General features: G+C 36.9%; 2 protein-coding genes across 4 annotated transcripts in view; one reads left to right on the forward strand and one right to left on the reverse strand.

The window, feature by feature from the left end:
- ranbp3b (RAN binding protein 3b) overlaps nucleotides 1-2,479 on the forward strand; it is a 36,001-nt gene extending 33,522 nt beyond the window's left edge. For all 3 annotated transcript variants that reach the window (XM_084410952.1, XM_084410953.1, XM_084410954.1), the window contains one exon: nucleotides 1,167-2,479. In XM_084410952.1, coding sequence (XP_084267078.1) covers nucleotides 1,167-1,210 — 44 coding nt within the window. In that variant the 3' untranslated portion in view covers nucleotides 1,211-2,479. The remainder of the gene's footprint in view (nucleotides 1-1,166) is intronic.
- Nucleotides 2,480-3,548: 1,069 nt separating this feature from the next.
- On the reverse strand, nucleotides 3,549-8,791 carry capsla (calcyphosine-like a). Its single transcript, XM_084410615.1, has 5 exons — nucleotides 8,657-8,791; nucleotides 7,921-8,070; nucleotides 6,785-6,962; nucleotides 6,088-6,297; nucleotides 3,549-3,774 (listed from the first exon to the last, which is right to left on the reverse strand). The coding sequence occupies exons 2-5, from the start codon at nucleotides 7,995-7,997 to the stop codon at nucleotides 3,673-3,675; spliced, it is 567 nt and encodes a 188-aa protein (XP_084266741.1). The 5' UTR covers nucleotides 7,998-8,070; nucleotides 8,657-8,791; the 3' UTR covers nucleotides 3,549-3,672.
- Between the last annotated feature and the right edge of the window lie 9,474 nt (nucleotides 8,792-18,265).

An 18,265-nucleotide genomic window follows, 5' to 3' on the forward strand; every position in this document is an offset into this window, starting at 1 on the left:
TAAGCCTAAAATACACAGACACTCTTATTTTGAAATGTCTCTAACAAAGATTAATAAACATTGTTATTACAAGATTGTTAGCTAATGCATAAATTAATATCATTACTTTAGTTTGATTTATTTTTCCATTTAACATTATTTAACATGAACTAGCAATGAACAATCTTGTTAATGTCAACATTTGCTGACACTCTTAAAATCAAAAGTTGTATCTTATTTTTTTAATGGACTTGAGCTAACATGAACCAAAAATTAAGTAATTTTTTTATCAGCTCTAATCGTTAACAAAGATGAATAAATACTGTATTAAATATTAATGTTAAAGTGCACCTATAATGATTTTTTTTCATATTACCTCTCATGCAGTGTGTAATACAGTTGTTTGTGAATGTAAAAGGTTGCAAATTTTTAAAGATTAACGTGAATGACAAAGTTATTGTCTCCTAAAAGAAAAAATCGATTAGACCAATCAGAGCAGAGCAGAGTAGACCAATCACTGCTCTGATTGGTCAGATTGCCCAGTCTGTAGAGTAGATCAATCACAACAGACTGAGCCGTCTGACCAATTGGAGCAGAGTAGACCAATCACAACAGACTGGGCCATCTGACCAATCAGAGCAGAGTAGACCAATCACAACAGACTGAGCCATCTGACCAATCAGAGCAGAGTAGACCAATCACAACAGACTGGGCCATCTGACCAATCAGAGCAGAGTAGACCAATCACAACAGACTGGGCCATCTGACCAATCAGAGCAGAGTAGACCAATCACAACAGACTGGGCCATCTGACCAATCAGAGCAGAGTAGACCAATCACAGAAGACTGGGCCATCTGACCAATCAGAGCAGAGTAGACCAATCACAACAGACTGGGCCATCTGACCAATCAGAGCAGAGTAGGCTCTCAGAAAGGAGGGGTTAAGAGAGACTGAATCCTTGTTGAACCTATTCAGACAGATCGAAGTGTTTTTTGGCCTTGGATGCATGTATTGAAGGAGACTCAAACAAAATTAGGAACCTTTCAAACAAAACTGTAATAGGGCTGCTTTAATATCCTAAATATTGAGTAATTAAAAAACAGTGGTAAGGTAAAGCTATATTTCTTGATCAGCCCCTTGTTTTACTGTATATTTGTGAGTTGAATGTTGTCTCGTTCTCTTCCAGGTAACTGTGAGAACAGCGAGACCCCCGCGGGCGAGAGCACATAGCATCGTGAAGCTCTGCTCCACCCACAGCCGCCCACCAGGGTTTCAGTGCAGGCATCTCTGCGGACAGCCCAGTCAGACCGCTCTGAGGACCCCTGGGACTCACCCAAACTTCTGTAGTTCATTTTCCCCTCCAACATTTATTGTAAATCTGGAGCTGTTTTTTTTTTTTTTATCGTTTCGTTTGTTTTTAGTTGTTTTTTTTCCTCTTGGACTGCAAATAAACAAATTAAAAAGACAACAAAAAAAAAAAAAAAAAAAATCGAGACTTTTCCATGTATGGCTTTGGACTTGGTCGCTCATCATATTGATGAGTGTGAGGGTGTTTCTCTCTCCGTTTAAGACGCGGAATCGACAAGACTGCAGTTTCTACCGTGGGACCGTTTTTTACTCATTCGCTCTGTCTCTCTGTCTCTCTCTCCCTCTCTCTCTTTTTTCCACTGGCTCTCGGCTTCAGACCATTTCATCATGACCTCGCCGCATCATCACACTTGTCGGCCAATCAGCTGGCCGGTAGCATCAGTCACCTGACCTATATCCCCTGTGTTCGGTGTAGTTGTTCCATTTTTTTTTCCCAGGTTGCGACTGATTTCTGGCAGTTTCACCAAGCGTCTCCTGGATGTTCACTTTCTAGGACAAGCTGACACTTTTACTAGTCTGCTAAGATGGTAGTTAGATTTCTCATCGGTGTTAACCAATAAAGGACTTAACCAGCACACGGACTCGTGCTGTAGTGGATCTGTTTCTAGAGCTCGCCCCCCCCCCTGTAAAAGAGAAAAATATCTTCACACCAACGTCTCTTGAAACATCTGATTGAGTTGTGTAGCTTCGTTTAGGGGCAGATAATGTTTAATATTTCTTTTTTTAGTTGATCTGATGAGAATTTAACATTTTAAAGCAGCATCTCTGTATTTGTTTTTATTTTCCATATTCTGAGGGTTTGTATTGTTTTGGCCTTTTTTTTTTTTCTTTTTTTTTTTTTAAATATTGATTTACTATATTAACTTTTTATCCATTTTCATGTCATTTTGGAGATGATATTTCTTCGTGTGTTGGAAGTTTGAGTGCATTTAGACAGAAAAAAAAGGACAAAAAAAAAAAAAAAACTTGTACCCTTGAATGTTCTGTAAATTTCTATGCGTATATTATCACTTACTAGCACACCATGTCTCCAAAACTCCTTTACAAAATAAATAGTAATATCAAAGTAAAAAAGAAAAAAAAAAGAAAGAAAAAAGATGAAACATTTGAAATAAATTTTTGTCTTATGTCAAATCGTGGGCTTCACTTTCTCACAAGGAAGAATCATGTGATTTTTCTTTATGATTTTGATTCATGGGTGAACATCATGAACACATCCAAAGTTTAAAGAAAATATATTTTGCATAAAGGAAATATCGTCACAATGAAAACTTGCTTTATTTACTTTTGCGTGAAATATACTACCGGTCAAAAGTTTGGGGTGAGATTTTTTAATATTTTTTTTATTTCGTCTCATACTCATCAAGGCTGCATTTATTTGATCAAAATATTAAAAACAATTGTAATGTGACATTTGAATGTATTTAACAATGTAATTTATTCCTGTCATCATTACTCCAGTCTTCAGTGTCACATGATCCTTCAGAAATCATTCTAATATGATGGTTTGCTGCTCAAGAAACATTTCTGATTATTATCGATGTTAAAAACAGTTTGTGCTGCTTCATATTTTTGTGAAAACCGTAAAACATTTTTTTTTCAGGATTCTTTGATGAAAAGAACCGCATTTTCTTTTAAAAAATAGAATCTTTTGTAACATTATAAATGTCTTTACTGTCACTTTTGATCAATTTAATGCATCCTTACTGAATAAACAGTATTCATTTCTTGTTACAGACCCTAAACTTTTGAATTAGTTTGGTTAAAATTGCCGATTGCTAGTTGTTTGATACAAATCTGTGTAGTGAGAATCACTTTTGTTCTGCTTCTGCATTAATAATCAAAGACTTTTTTTTTCCTAAAATGAGTTGAGATTATGACGATGAGGTGTCATGTAGTGAATGTTCAGCAGATGGCGACACAAACTCATACACATCTGCACAGAAACCGCATCAATTGTATCGACGCACAAGTTTACAGCCTTTACAGCTGGTGCGATTTAACAACTGATTGAAAGGTGTTTGTCAGAGAAATCAGTAAAGCTCTTCTGAGGCTGACGACTTACAAGCCCAGATTTTGACTGGCAGTCACGCTGTTTACTTTCGTGTCCCGGGTCAAAGGTCAACCAGAATCAGATGGATCTGTGAGAGGGACTTTGTCTTCTGGGAACAAGCAATGTGTGAAACATTAAGGCAAGATGTAGCAGTCAAAAACCTTTAATTAGACATGATTTCTACAAGTAAATAGTTTACAATCTGCACTATTTCAGTGTTATTTCTAATGACAAATGGAATGCATGTGAAATGAATGGCGAGCGATGACGACTACAGCTTCCATGCGTTCTTGATCATGGTGATGAAATACTCGTCGCTGTCGATAGAAGCACTGACCCCACTGTAGTAGTTCACAAACTCCTCCAGTGTCACCTATCAGAGGAAGGAAAAAAAAAAGGTGTGTTCATGCCATGTTGTAATTTAGACTTTCATTCACATATAAACTTTAATCAACTCGCATATCAGTTGTGATAAACGGAGGTTCAAGCATGTTCGCTTGACGTGCGAGAAGAACCAATGAGGTTCATTCTCGTGTTACGCAGCACGTTTGAGCTTCTGCAAGAGCCAATGAGGTTCATTCTCGTGTTACGCAGCACGTTTGAGCTTCTGCAAGAGCCAATGAGGTTCATTCTCGTGTTACGCAGCACGTTTGAGCTTCTGCAAGAGCCAATGAGGTTCATTCTCGTGTTACGCAGCACGTTTGAGCTTCAGCAAGAGCCAATGAGGTTCATTCTTGTGTTACGCATCACGTTTGAGCTTCTGCAAGAGCCAATGAGGTTCATTCTCGTGTTACGCAGCACGTTTGAGCTTCAGCAAGAGCCAATGAGGATCATTCTTGTGTTACGCATCACGTTTGAGCTTCTGCAAGAGCCAATGAGGTTCATTCTCGTGTTACGGAGCACGTTTGAGCTTCTGCAAGAGCCAATGAGGTTCATTCTCGTGTTACGGAGCACGTTTGAGCTTCTGCAAGAGCCAATGAGGTTCATTCTCGTGTTACGGAGCACGTTTGAGCTTCTGCAAGAGCCAATGAGGTTCATTCTCGTGTTACGCAGCACGTTTGAGCTTCAGCAAGAGCCAATGAGGTTCATTCTCGTGTTACGCAGCACGTTTGAGCTTCAGCAAGAGCCAATGAGGTTCATTCTCGTGTTACGCAGCACGTTTGAGCTTCTGCAAGAGCCAATGAGGTTCATTCTCGTGTTACGCAGCACGTTTGAGCTTCTGCAAGAGCCAATGAGGTTCATTCTCGTGTTACGGAGCACGTTTGAGCTTCAGCAAGAGCCAATGAGGTTCATTCTCGTGTTACGCAGCACGTTTGAGCTTCTGCAAGAGCCAATGAGGTTCATTCTCGTGTTACGCAGCACGTTTGAGCTTCTGCAAGAGCCAATGAGGTTCATTCTCGTGTTACGCAGCACGTTTGAGCTTCAGCAAGAGCCAATGAGGTTCATTCTTGTGTTACGCAGCACGTTTGAGCTTCTGCAAGAGCCAATGAGGTTCATTCTCGTGTTACGCAGCACGTTTGAGCTTCTGCAAGAGCCAATGAGGTTCATTCTCGTGTTACGCAGCACGTTTGAGCTTCAGCAAGAGCCAATGAGGTTCATTCTCGTGTTACGGAGCACGTTTGAGCTTCTGCAAGAGCCAATGAGGTTCATTCTCGTGTTACGCAGCACGTTTGAGCTTCTGCAAGAGCCAATGAGGTTCATTCTCGTGTTACGCAGCACGTTTGAGCTTCTGCAAGAGCCAATGAGGTTCATTCTCGTGTTACGCAGCACGTTTGAGCTTCTGCAATAGGTTTGCATGTCAAGCAGGTTCGGTTGAGCTTCTGTTTATGTTTGCTGATCAATATTTATATGGGAATAAAAGCCTAAATTAAATATTTTCATTATATAAAGCGATCGAGTCTCTTAATTATTTGTATATAAAAGTATATGAAAGAATTGTATTAATTTATAAAAGGTGTCATTTTCAGTTGAGTATAAAGGTCTTAAATTAATTTGTCTTTAGTAACCGTTTTGTTTTTGTCATATATTAAATTTAAGCATAAATTTATAAGCAACGCTTATTTAAAAAAAGGGGTAGGTACAGTAAGTACATTTCTTACTGTACCTAATTAATACTGTAACTTAATTGCTTTGGGAAATCATAATGAATCATAAAGTTGAAATCATGACTTTGGTTAATTATGAGATTAAAAAATTAAACAAAATATCATAAAATTCTATATTTAAAAGTCATAATTATGATTTTTTTTTTATATGACAGTCATAATTATGAGATGAAAAGTGTTAAATGATGACAAAAAAGCAGAAATTCAGATTTAAAAAGTCACAGTCGAAATTATGACAAACAATTAAATTATGACATACTAAGTAATAATTATGAGATCAAAAGTCAACACAGAAAGAGACTTTATCTACGAATTTTTAATTTTCAGTGTTTAGAGGTCTTCAGCAGTTTTGTCTTTAGTAACTGTTTTGTTTTGTATCTTTTTGCATAGATTACAGATTTAGTAGTGGAAGTGATGCTTATGAAAAAAGCTTCAAGCCTAGTACACCTTTTCGGTTAATATGTATAATTATTATGGTATTGCGTATGAGCACAAAAATGAACACTCATGATGATGATGATAGTTATATCTAATCTCCAGACACTTATTAGACTGTAAATGCAGGAATAAATGGGAGGAACCTTTCCATCCTTGTCGTACGGGGAGTCGAAGCTGTCGAGGAACGAGCGGAAGACTTGTTCTTCTGTCCACTCTCCGCTCTTGTGTTTGGGGTGATGTTTGCTGTTGTAAACACCCTGCAGATCTTCTACAGTCACAACACCGTCTCCTGTCTTATCAAGCTTCTGGAACGCCTGACCGATCACCTGCCTCCGTGCACTCGACATGGGCGGCTGAAGCAAAGACACGGATTCAAGTGGTTATTTATTTTCAACTATGTGAATGTTGGTATATTTCACTGTGGATTTGGTAAATCAGTTGAAATTTCGGCGCAGGCTTCGCTAAAATACTTTTACTGTAAGATATGGACCTGACAGTAAAGCCACAACATGCAAGTAACCTTGTTCATTCTTATACCTGATCTGTGATCAGTCATTTCTAATAATGATTCCTGTACAGTCAGAGGTTCGTCTTAAAATAATTTATTGCTGTTTATGAGTCAGTAAATCAAGCCAGTGACTAAAACGGTCAACTTTACATTGTTTCTCTTAGTAACATGAAAATAATTGGTTGTTTAAATTGTGATTAAATTACAGAAAGCGATCAAAGAACGCTCCCGCTTGCTTTAACTTCAGTTATAATCAATGACGCTGTCTACACTGCACAATGCATCTCTTATTTACATTTCTGCATCCTGGAAGCGTTTCTGTAGTTTCTTACCCTTAGTTTCTCCAGAAACTCATCAAAGTTGAGGGTGCCGCTTCCATCCTTGTCCATCATGGCAAAGATCTGCTGTGCTTTGTCCTTCCCCACGGACACGCCGTAGTTCTCCAATCCCTTCTGAAACTCCTGGAAGTCCAGAGATTTACTGCCATCATCGTCCATAATGCGGAACGTCCTGGAAAAAATATTTACGTTCGTAGTTTAAATGTTGGACTTAGACATATTTTAATACTCAACCTTTGTAAAAGCTGAATGAAATAGACAAAATTATTATTTGAAATATTGATTTATCACCTGACAAACATCATTGTATCATCTTATTAGGTGAATTTTATGAAGTACATGTCCAAGTCATATAACTCCGAAAACCATCAAATAACATTACATTAAAAAAAAATGTGATAATGTGACTTTGAGTCATAATTATGGAAAAAATTATGATATACCAAGTCATAATTATGTGATGAAAAGTTGAAAATGTGACTTTAAATTATGACTAAAAAGTAAAAATTATGAATTAAAACGTCATAATTGACATAAAATTTGAGATTATAACTTAAAAAGTAGAAATTAATCACAAAGAATAATGAGAATTACAAAAAAAATAAAGCATCTCAGTGCATTATGGGAGAGCAGGGTGAGTTGAGCCCATTTTTACTAGCAGTGTCTTTAAAAATGAGCACATGACAGTATGTGTCCAATAAAAATATGACATATATATCATATCTTATATCATATTTTAATTATGTCCACATAGGTTTTATTAATTTTTATTTCAGTTTTAGTTATTTTAGTACATCAAGATAAACTAAATGAAAATACACACACACACACACACACACACACACACACACACACACAATGATATAATATACATCAAATGTTTTTATTTGATTTTATGGTTTTCATTTCAGGTAACTAAATAACCCTGGGTCCCTATCACTGGTTCAGTCTTTCTGGAGTAACCTGAGGTTAATTATCTCAATATTAATAATTCATCAACAACAACTTTCCCATTACCAGACCTGAATAACCACTGCCCCACATCACCACAATTTTTTTTTCTCTCTCTCTTTGGAATCATAAGTTACAATCATTTACCATTTTTAAAGAGATTTGAATATTTCCCTGACCTTCCGAGACCCTTGATTCCTGCTGAGCCCCTTTTGAGGCACTGCTGGCGGAGCTCGTTCACTGCATCTGTGGCCATTACTCTCTGTGTCCAAGTTCTTCTCTGGTCAGGTGTATCTACAGTCGGTGCTCTCTTGCAGCTTCAGGTTGGTCTGTGAAATTAAAATATTCAAAATATTACAATTATTATATCAAATAATTAAAATTGTTATACAAATCACAGTTTGATATGAGCTTTTATTGCATTGTACACTGAATGCATTTAAGATATTTACACCAAAGGCTTTTTTGAAGTGAACTGAGGTCCTCAAGACGTCACGTGGGATTACAAGGAAGTGTTTTAATATATGCCTAGCGATTTCTGTTGGCTTGGAAACATAAACTCAGAGAATGTAACCATGGCAAATGCAAACAAAAACTGCCATATAATAAGCTGTACTAACGATTATCAACAGACGTTATATATATATAGGCCTGTTTAATCTTTCTGTAGACATTTTATAATGAGAAAAAAATCTTAATCCCAAAATAACGCACTGCTATATCATCATAATATTTATCAGTATACATAGTGAGGAAATATGGAAATGATTAAACAAGTAAAAAACAAAAAATGAAGCTTATATTTTATTTAACCTCGTGCTTAAGGTCATTTCTACCTTTGATTGGGTAGAAATAAAAAATGGTTTAACATGAATATTAAGTTAAATTCAAACAAATATAAAGGAAATATTATACCTGTATCTTGCGAGGGTCTCTGGAGGTGTGTGTGCAGTTTCTCAGATGTCTCTCAGGTGCACTTGCTCGTTTCTCCGCCCCTCCAAACTCAACTCTCCTTTTGATTGGCTGCAACGCGTGTCAATCATCACCTTCTGCGTTCATCATCTGTGTTAGCTAATATAGTTTTTTGATTTACTTAATTAACATTTTAAACCTATTAGTAGCTGAGTTTTACCTCGGCAATCATAGATTCTGCTTAAATACCAGAGTTAGGCAACTTCAATATTATTTCCGCCGTTTTTTATATTATAAACAATATAAATTCATATGGAATCACCTTCAAAGTGTAATAAATGTACAGAATATTTGTTTATTTTTATGTTATTTTAGTAACAGTAACTTTATATCCGTTTTAGCGGAAACTACGGGTACCAAGATAATTGTGTACAAGGCGGGAATACTCGATCACGTGACGCTGAATCGCCTGAACGTAGGCTACAATTATATGCTTCTCTCAAAATCTCCTAAATATGGTCTACTGTTTTAAATCAGACATTTGCTGATGAATTCATTCGTATTTACCACGGTAAACTACAACACTTAAGTAGCCTACAGGTAAAGAGAATTGTCTAAACAAACCCTATTTCATGTATGGACTAGTTTGTAGATTGAGGTAGTTTGTTGTTTTAGTGAGTGTATAGAAACCTGTCAAAACCAGTAGATGGGGAATCTCATTCAAACAAGTCCAGATTACCTTTCACCAACAAGTCATTACTGTCACAAATTCTCACTGATAATTTTCATTTGGTTCACATTAGTAGTTTTTGATTGTGTTATTTTGAAATATGATCCATTCATGTTTTTGACAGGTTTCATTAGACACCCAGTGTGTTCATATGGTAAACAGCTGAAAGTGTTGGTGTTTTCTATTCAGATGCATCTATTTACAGTTTTATTTACTTGAGAAGCAGTTGAAATGCTATTAAGTGTTTTCATCTGTTGTGGAAGTGGAAAGAAACAGACTTGTTTACTGGTTTTTAACATAGACCAGCATTAGAGGTTCATTGGATTCATGGCCAGAAGGACAGCCACAGAATGAAGTGACTCAATCTTGACAAATCACCCTTCAATGGGGTAAGTGTTTACAGCCAATAGCAACAGTGTTTGTATTTGTGGTCTTGTTCAAACAGTGATTATCAAGCTGCACTGTTGATGTTTTCTCTGCACCAGTGGCAGTATTATTAACATTAAGTGACATGACATCTGATGCACAGAAGCCAATGGCACATGCCGCTAATCTTAGTCACACATCCGTTGGCATGTGCCACTGACATAGTCGAGAATGTTGCGTCTCAATTCACCTATTTCTACTACACCCTAAATGTATGTACATACTTTTGAGTGTGTAGCAGACGAGTAGACAAGCTTTGGGACACACTATCACGTCATACGGTTGCTCTCTGTCGCAGTAAACTGGCCTGTCAATCATCTTGTCACAGTTAAAATCCTCCACATTTAATTTAATTTAATTTCCTACCGGATCAGAGAGAAATGCAGAAGCACGTCAGTCACGGGTCTTTCATGCGGAGACTCTCCTCATATTAATGCTTAATGATGCATTTAAAAATTAATGGCCGAACAGATCTTTATAAAAGTCCACATTGTTATTGCAGATGAAATATAACACGGATAACATTAAATAAAATGTTTTAAACTTTAATTCGTCACTCAAACCTTTATGTCGGTCGCGCATATCCGCCATGTTTTGTAGTTTTTTAACACTTTTTACTCGTGTTTGTAGTTCACCCTTTAAAGCGCAGTGGGTTGTGGGCAATATTAGTCTTTATAGTGAGCGCGGATCCACACCTCAAAAATCCACCGGAAATGGTAGACCATCCGAGGACTTCTGGCATACTCTTTTCAACGTACTATGATTGGGACGCACTTATTCTAATCTCACATACTGTTTAGGTTGAATAGTAAGGACACTGAGACATGTTGTGACACCTCCAGTAGTGACTGACAGATGAGTTGAGCATCTGGCGTAATTGTGACACAAAATCCTAACTAAATAGCCTAATTTAGCGATATTTTAAATGTCAATTAAACGCACGTCTGTATTTGAGTGGCATGTGCCACTGTATATTTTGTAATACCAGCTCTACTGTATGTTGTTTATCACGTAAAGTCGCTAACATTCGTCCATTCTAGGAAAGACACCAAATAAATCTATCATGGGTCACTATGAATAACGCATTAACAGTGGCATCCGTTTCGGAAAACCTTTATTTTTGCATGATTCTGCACAGAATCACACCGGTATCAGTATGTGTAACACTGACCAGCTCAAGATTCTCATCTGTGACTTTACTACTTTAATAGAAGTCCTTCCAACATTTCAATTCCTGAACGACGTCTGTTCCCACCATTGTTCTGTTTCACTCAAGTTCGTTCAGGTTGCATTGAGATTGTGTGTGAACAGCCTTTTTCAAGTTCGCCCATGAATTCTCAGTTGGATTTAGTTCTGGTGCTGTATTACAAAAACATCTTATCTGTTTAGTATGGCAGTTTCTGGTAGGATCTTATTTAGAACATTGAACTTTTCTTAACTTAACTTAAAGGGATGCTTCACCAATTAGCATTAAGCTTCGTATCAGTAGAAACCCGGTAGTATTTTCGAGTGACCGTGCTTCCCTCCCTCATGTCCCCCTGAGACGAGAGATTTCTGTATTGTGTGTCTGGAAAAAAACCTCAGATGACGCAAAAATCTTCATTTATCGTCATCAGAGGCTCTTTTGTCCAGAGGCGAGAGACTCCAGCCAGTAGGAGGAGCTGTCCCGCATGTGTTCAACCCGCCCATAGGGGGATCTCACGATAAAACACCGTCTTTTCAGTTTCCAGTCGACTAGTAGCCTAGCTGTATCATTTCTCCCGATACTGCCCTCTGTAACCGGTAGGCGTGGCTTGGGAGTGGCCTTGTAGGCCAGCGAAACAAGTGCATTCTGGGAGTTGTAGTCTTTCATCCACATGAGCCAAAAATACATTTTCTGGCTTTTATCAGTCTAGAAGGCACCAACTTCTAAAATAATTTCACATTTCTACTACATAAATGACCCAATTTAAATACACATTCATCTTTCCAGTGGTGAAATATCCCTTTAAGACCTAATGCCCGGTACACACTGTACGATTTTGGGCTGTCCCAGACGAAAGATGACCAATCGTGGCGATTTCTGTGGTCGTGTCTCCTAAACGTCGATCCTATGTCGTGCAGCGAGAGAGATTAAAGACGGCTATTGCCACGGACTTGCGACCAAAGACAGCCTGTGATCATTTACTGACAGTGTCAGAATTCATCATGATCATCTCACAGTGTGTGTTTGCTGCCACGACCTACAGATACTGACGAGCCAATAAAAATGCAACATGAAATTGCGTATTGATCAATGTTACATGGCGTTAAAACTTAAAACTACTTACCTTAAGCTCCATTTACAAAATTGGTGGGCTAATTTGGCTTCTTTTTCCCAGCAATAACCACGTCATTCTCCTATTTCACTCTCTCTCCTTTTTTTTTCAGCACACATACAAAATGTAAAATAAACACAAGTGCAATTCATCTTGCTCTATTTGTTTACCACTACCTCATGCTGATGATGTTTTACTCTTCTATACCAACTTGCGTCATAGCCGATGATTCAATAGGTGTCAACGTCGTACAGTACATACCCAAGTTTATTATATCCATGTCGTACAGTGAGATTTGTAATGATCTTATAATGATTGAAGGTTTCATCAACCTTCTGATTCCAGGACATTTGTTTCTTGAATTTACAGCTTCTTGCATTTCTTAATTATTGATATAACTAACTGTACTTCAAGGGCTATTCAGAGTCTTGGAAATCTTCTGGTATCCATTTTCCTTCTTTATACTTTTTAATTAGTTGCTTGGACTGACTCACCAGAAAGCTTAAACTTCCAGATTGAGGTCTTATTAGACTAGACTACACAAGTGATCTCAATTTAACTATTTATGTCACCTCAAAACCCAATTGACTACACCAGTGATGATATAGGTGTTTCATATTAAAGGTGGTGAATGCTTATGAATTGGATTTTACATTCTGTTTATTTTAGGGCACTTTGTAGAATCTGTTTTCGCTTTGATGGTAGTAAGTCATCTACTTATTTCTGTTATTGGTTTAATTCTTATTGGGGTTTTTTATCATCCTTACGTCACCCCAATAGCTTAAACATCAAGACTTCGTAAACAAGATCTCTCGTTAATGCATAATGATGCTTTTAAAAGTTATGGCCGAATGGCCGAACAGATCTTTATAAAAGTCCACATTAGAATTGCAGATGAAATATAACACGGATAACATTAAATAATTTTTTTTTATTTTTTTATCAGGTTAAACTTTGATTAGTCACTCAAACCTTTATGTAGGTCGTGCATATCCGCCATGTTTTGTCGTTTTTTAACACTTTTTACTCGTGTTTGTAGTTCACCCTTTAAAGGGATACTCCACTTTTTTTGGAAATAGGCTCATTTTACAACTCCCCCAGAGTTTAACAGTTGAGTTTTACCGTTTTCAAATCCATTCAGACGATCTCCGGGTCTGGGGGGTCCCACTTTTAGCATAGCTTAGCATAATGAATTGAACCGGACAAGACCATTAGCATCTCTCTCAAAAAAATAAACAAAGAGTTTCGATATTTTTCCTATTTAAAACTTGACTCTTCTGTAGTTACATCGTGTACTAAGACCGACGGAAAAGCATTGCGACGGGTGAAGCAGGCGTAATGATATGACGCAGCACATGCCGCCTGATAATAGGCTACTGAGCTGGGGGCTATTTTCAGGCGCTGCATCATATCATTACGCCTGCTGCACTCATGGTACGGCAGCAAAGTTTCTTGATTATTACGCAGGAATGAGAGTATAGTTCCTAGCCATATCAGCCTAGAAAATCACAACTTTACATTTTCCGTCGGTCTTAGTACACGATGTAACTACAGAAGAGTCAAGTTTTAAATAGGAAAAATATCGAAACTCTTTGTTAATTTTTTTGAGAGAGATGCTAATGGTCTTGTCCGGTTCAATTCATTATGCTAAGCTATGCTAAAAGTGGGACCCCCCCAGACCCGGAGATCGGCTGAATGCATTAGAAAACGGTAAAACTCAACTGTTTAACTCTGGGGGAGTTGTAAAATGAGCCTATTTCCAAAAAAAGTGGAGTATCCCTTTAAAGCGCAATGGGTTGTGAGTAATATTAGTCTTTATAGTGAGCGCGGATCCACACCTCAAAAATCCAAAAAACTCTTCTATACTAACTTGAGTCATAGCCTATGATTCAATAGGTGTCATCCTCGTAGAAGTCTACACGCGTGTCGTACCCAAGTTTATTAGATCCATGTCGTACAGTGAGATTTCTAATGATCTTATAATGATTGAAGGTTTCATCAACCTTCTGATTCCAGGACATTGGTTTCTTGGTGGCCTCCATTGAATTGACAGCTTCTTGCATTTCTTAATTATATAACTAACTGTTCTTCGAGGGCTATTCAGAGTCTTGGAAATCTTCTGGTATCCGTTTTCCTTCTTTATGCTTTTAATTAGTTGCTTGGACTGACTCATCAGAAAGCTGGAACTTCCAGATTGAGGTGTTATTAGACTAGACTACACAAGTGATCTCAACTATTTATGTCACCTCAAAACCCAATTGGCTACACCAGTGATGATATAGGTGTTTCATATTAAAGGTGGTGAATGCTTATGAATTGGATTTTACATTCTGTTTATTTTAGGGCACTTTGTAGAATCTGTTTTCGCTTTGATGGTAGTAAGTCATCTACTTATTTCTGTTATTGGTTTAATTCTTATTGGGGGTTTTTATCGTCCTTACGTCACCCCAATAGCTTAAACATCAAAGCTTCGTAAACAAGATCTCTCCCACCAGAATTGAATTCTTCTGTTTGTGCCCTGAAGTTGCGGCATTGTAAATATTCTGTCTGCACATGTTTGCATGAGCATAAACAGGAAAGTGAATTTAGAAATTCAAGACAAATAAGCAACTTTGTTGTTGTAAGCTGGGTATGTTTATTCAGCCGACTTTAGAAATTCCATTTGGCACAAAGTGTACAATAATAAATAAGTTTCTGTCTCCCTCCTGAAATATCTAAATATAAATGTAAAGCATTTTGCAATAAATACGGTTTATCCACAATACAGATGCACTGCATCGACATTTCTGCTGTTGGTGTGAAAAATCCAACACTCCCAAATGCTGATCATGATTAGTTGACATGGGAAATGTAACCACACACACACACACACACACACACACTCATTTGCATTCCTGTAATACTGCCGCAGTACTTTCGACTCATTTTTACACACAAATACAGACACTGAAGTACTCCACTCCAATATAACTGGACAGAAGTAGAGTCACTGAACCCCTTGTCCAATTTGCATGATCTTTTTTTTTTTCTTTTTTCTCAGAGGAGGACAAAAACTTTGGATCTATTTCCGTACATGCTGGGTGACATTATGTTTTGTGTGCGCATATTTTCGAAATAAGAATTTTATTTGCATAGACAACACTGACACTGCCTGGTCGAAGCAAGCGATCACGTATCCAATTAGCGAGCTTAGACACAGTTTAATCGCTTACTAGGGTTCCATTGGCAAGATGCCATCAATTTCAGTAAAACAAATTAATGACACATTTTTCTCGTCTACCGGTGATATTTCCACAGGGCAGGGTGTACTTATTGTTTAAAATTGATTCATTCCTTGCGCAATGATTGACAGTGTGTGTCAAGATTCTAGAAATTTCACTATCGTTCAGAAGATTTGTTTTAATTTGCAATTCAAATACATTAATGACAAAAAAATGGTCCACCTGAATTGAAATAGAATTGATCCATGTAAAATAACGGCATGCTCCATTTGCTGTTACCTTGTTTTTACAGTAATTCCATTAGCTTTGAAGGAAAGACGTGTTTAGGACTTGACGGATCCCGGCGTGACTCCAAATCTCATTTGTAGTTTTGTCCTTAATTACTTCAGAGTTATTCAATTAGACCAGTCTTTTTCGGTGAGAAAGAACAACAAGGATAAAGAAGTCGTCTGAAGAAATATCAAGAAATGTTTTTGAGGGATTGTTCCTCATTTGACTCAACTATTCAACTATATCAGATTGTTCAGCGTGCTTTGTGTATATATATATATATATATATATAAACCAGATTTGTCGTTTGGTGTTTCTGACTGAGGTTGAAGCTTGGAATACGGTGTAATATATACAGGGATTTAATTGGAATGTAGCTTTAAGAAGACTGGCTGCACTTTTACAATATGTTTCTGAAAGGACAAGGCTAAATTTAACGCTTAATCCTGTATGTCTGAACAGCTTAGACCTGTCGACTCCACCATCGGTCTTTTCAGCAGTTCATCTTCACACATGCAATTATCAGTTAATTGTGTTTATGATAGATTTCGTACTCCATGATTAGTCCAGTACCTAGCATAACATAAAGAACATTTTCCTAAAGAAAGGGTGAAACATGTATTCTCTTAAAAATGTTAAGGTTCAAAGGGGTTTTTCAGCCTGATGTCATAAAATAACCCTTTTAGGTAACTTGGGTAGCTGTTTAGAAAAACATATATGGGTGAATCTCATAAAAAATTTGTCCAGGTCACATTTCACCTAAAAATCAAAGGTAAATATGAATTTTTATAAAGAAAATTATGCTTATATTTAGAAAAAAAAAATTTGCAGAACAATTTGCCAGCAAATTCTCATTACCGTAATTACCGTAAAATTACTGATTATTACTGACTGATTTTCATTATTCTTGTTACTGCAATATAATATTTTTTTATTTAAATCTGCATAAATTAAAGGTGGTACAAATCATGCACAATGTATAAATAGTTGAAATATATATATATATACATTTTTGCCTTACTGTAATGCGAATCAGTGCAATGAAAAAACTCTTATTTGTTTTAAAAAGACATCACTTCATGTAAAATATATATTTTTTTATGTCTTTCATTTGATTGAGTTTCAATGACCCAGTCATGTTCTTGACTGGTTTTGTGAAATTTAACATTACGTGCTGGTGCTTTATAAGCCAGAAGCCAATACGTTGATCTGAAGAATCAAGACTTTTGTTATATCTCCAAAGAACCATTTAGCTACTGAAGAAGTACAGCAGAAAATGGTTCTTAAAGGGACAGTACACCTAAAAATGTAAATTCTGTCATTATGTCGTTCCAAAGCCGTAAGATTTTCATTCATCTTCAGAACACAGATGAAGATATTTTTGATGAAATCTGAGGATTTCTGTCCCTCCATTGACAGCTACGCAACTACCACTTTGACGCTTTAAAAAGTTCATAAACAGATCGTAAAACCAATCCATATGAATTGAGCACCTTAGTCTAAATTTCCTGAAGAGACTCGATCGCTGTATACGATGAACAGATTGATTTTAGGCTGTTATTCACATATAAACATTGATCAGCGAACATAAACTAAAGCTCAAACGTGCTGCGTAACACGAGAATGAACCTCATTGGTGTTTTCGCACGTCAAGCGAACATGCTTGAGCTTGTTGATGTTTCCGTTGATGAATGTTTATATGTGAATAAAAGCCTAAATTAAATCTTTGCATCATATAAAGCGATTGTCTCATCAGAAAATTTGGACTAAACCGCTCAATTCATTAGTTTTACGATCTCTTTATGAACTTTTTGAAGCGTCAAAGTGGTAGTTGCGTAGCTGTCAATGGAGGGACAGAAATCTCTCAGATTTCATCAAAAATATCTTAATTTGTGTTCTGAAGATGAACGAAAGTCTTACGGGTTTGGAACGACATGAAGGGTGAGTAATTAATTTTCATTTCATTTTTGGGTGAACTGTCCCTTTAAGAGGACAGATCCTTGTTTAATGTAAAGTGCTACAAAAGAATCATTGAAGAACCTTTTTTTTTTAAGAGTTAAATGTTCCATCTGTATAAATAAAGCTTACAATTACTTCAAGGATAATACATGTATACATTTGCTGTTGAAAAGGTCTAAATCTGGAATTACTTTCCAAAAAGACAACGTATCTCGAGTTGATCATTGTCTAGAAGAATGTAAACATGAACATGTTCATGAGAATTTTTTTACTTTTACGGTCTTTGAGGAGCGACACCTTTGGGAAAACATTTGAACCTGTACTTTTCCCCACTGGTTTTTTGTAAATGGGTGGCCTATTCCTATTTTAAATCTAAATATTTGGGTATAAATTGTCTCAAAGACGAGGGAAAGTGGGATATGATCAGACATGCTTTGGCAAGGCGTTAAGCTCGAATTTGAGGGCTTGATGTATAGTGTGCATACGTTTCAAGTGACAATGTTGTTTTAGGTAATAACGTTTGGTGGAGATTGGTATTTTTCCACATGTATACCTCTGATTCATATTTCTGACTAATGCAATCCCAGGAAGTGGGTGCGGTAGAACAAGATTCATTGCATGTACATTTCTTCTAAGAAAACAAACAAAACAAAAAAGAAACGAAGAAAGAAATGAGGTAGTTTTCACAGCTGTGTTGCACTTCATACTT

The sequence above is a fragment of the Rutilus rutilus genome (assembly GCF_951802725.1).
Source record: "Rutilus rutilus genome assembly, chromosome: 6".
In the NCBI taxonomy this organism is placed as follows: Eukaryota; Metazoa; Chordata; class Actinopteri; order Cypriniformes; family Leuciscidae; genus Rutilus; species Rutilus rutilus.

What these genes read in the sequence shown, in the direction of transcription:
- capsla (XM_084410615.1), bottom strand. Translation starts at nt 7,997, where the DNA reads ATGGCCACAGATGCAGTGAACGAGCTCCGCCAGCAGTGCCTCAAAAGG. An exon ending in GGAATCAAGGGTCTCGGAAG is followed by an intron (nt 6,963 to 7,920) that starts GTCAGGGAAATA and finishes TATTTTTTCCAG; the next exon opens with GACGTTCCGCATTATGGACG. An exon ending in CGTACGACAAGGATGGAAAG is followed by an intron (nt 3,775 to 6,087) that starts GTTCCTCCCATT and finishes TTCCTCTGATAG; the next exon opens with GTGACACTGGAGGAGTTTGT.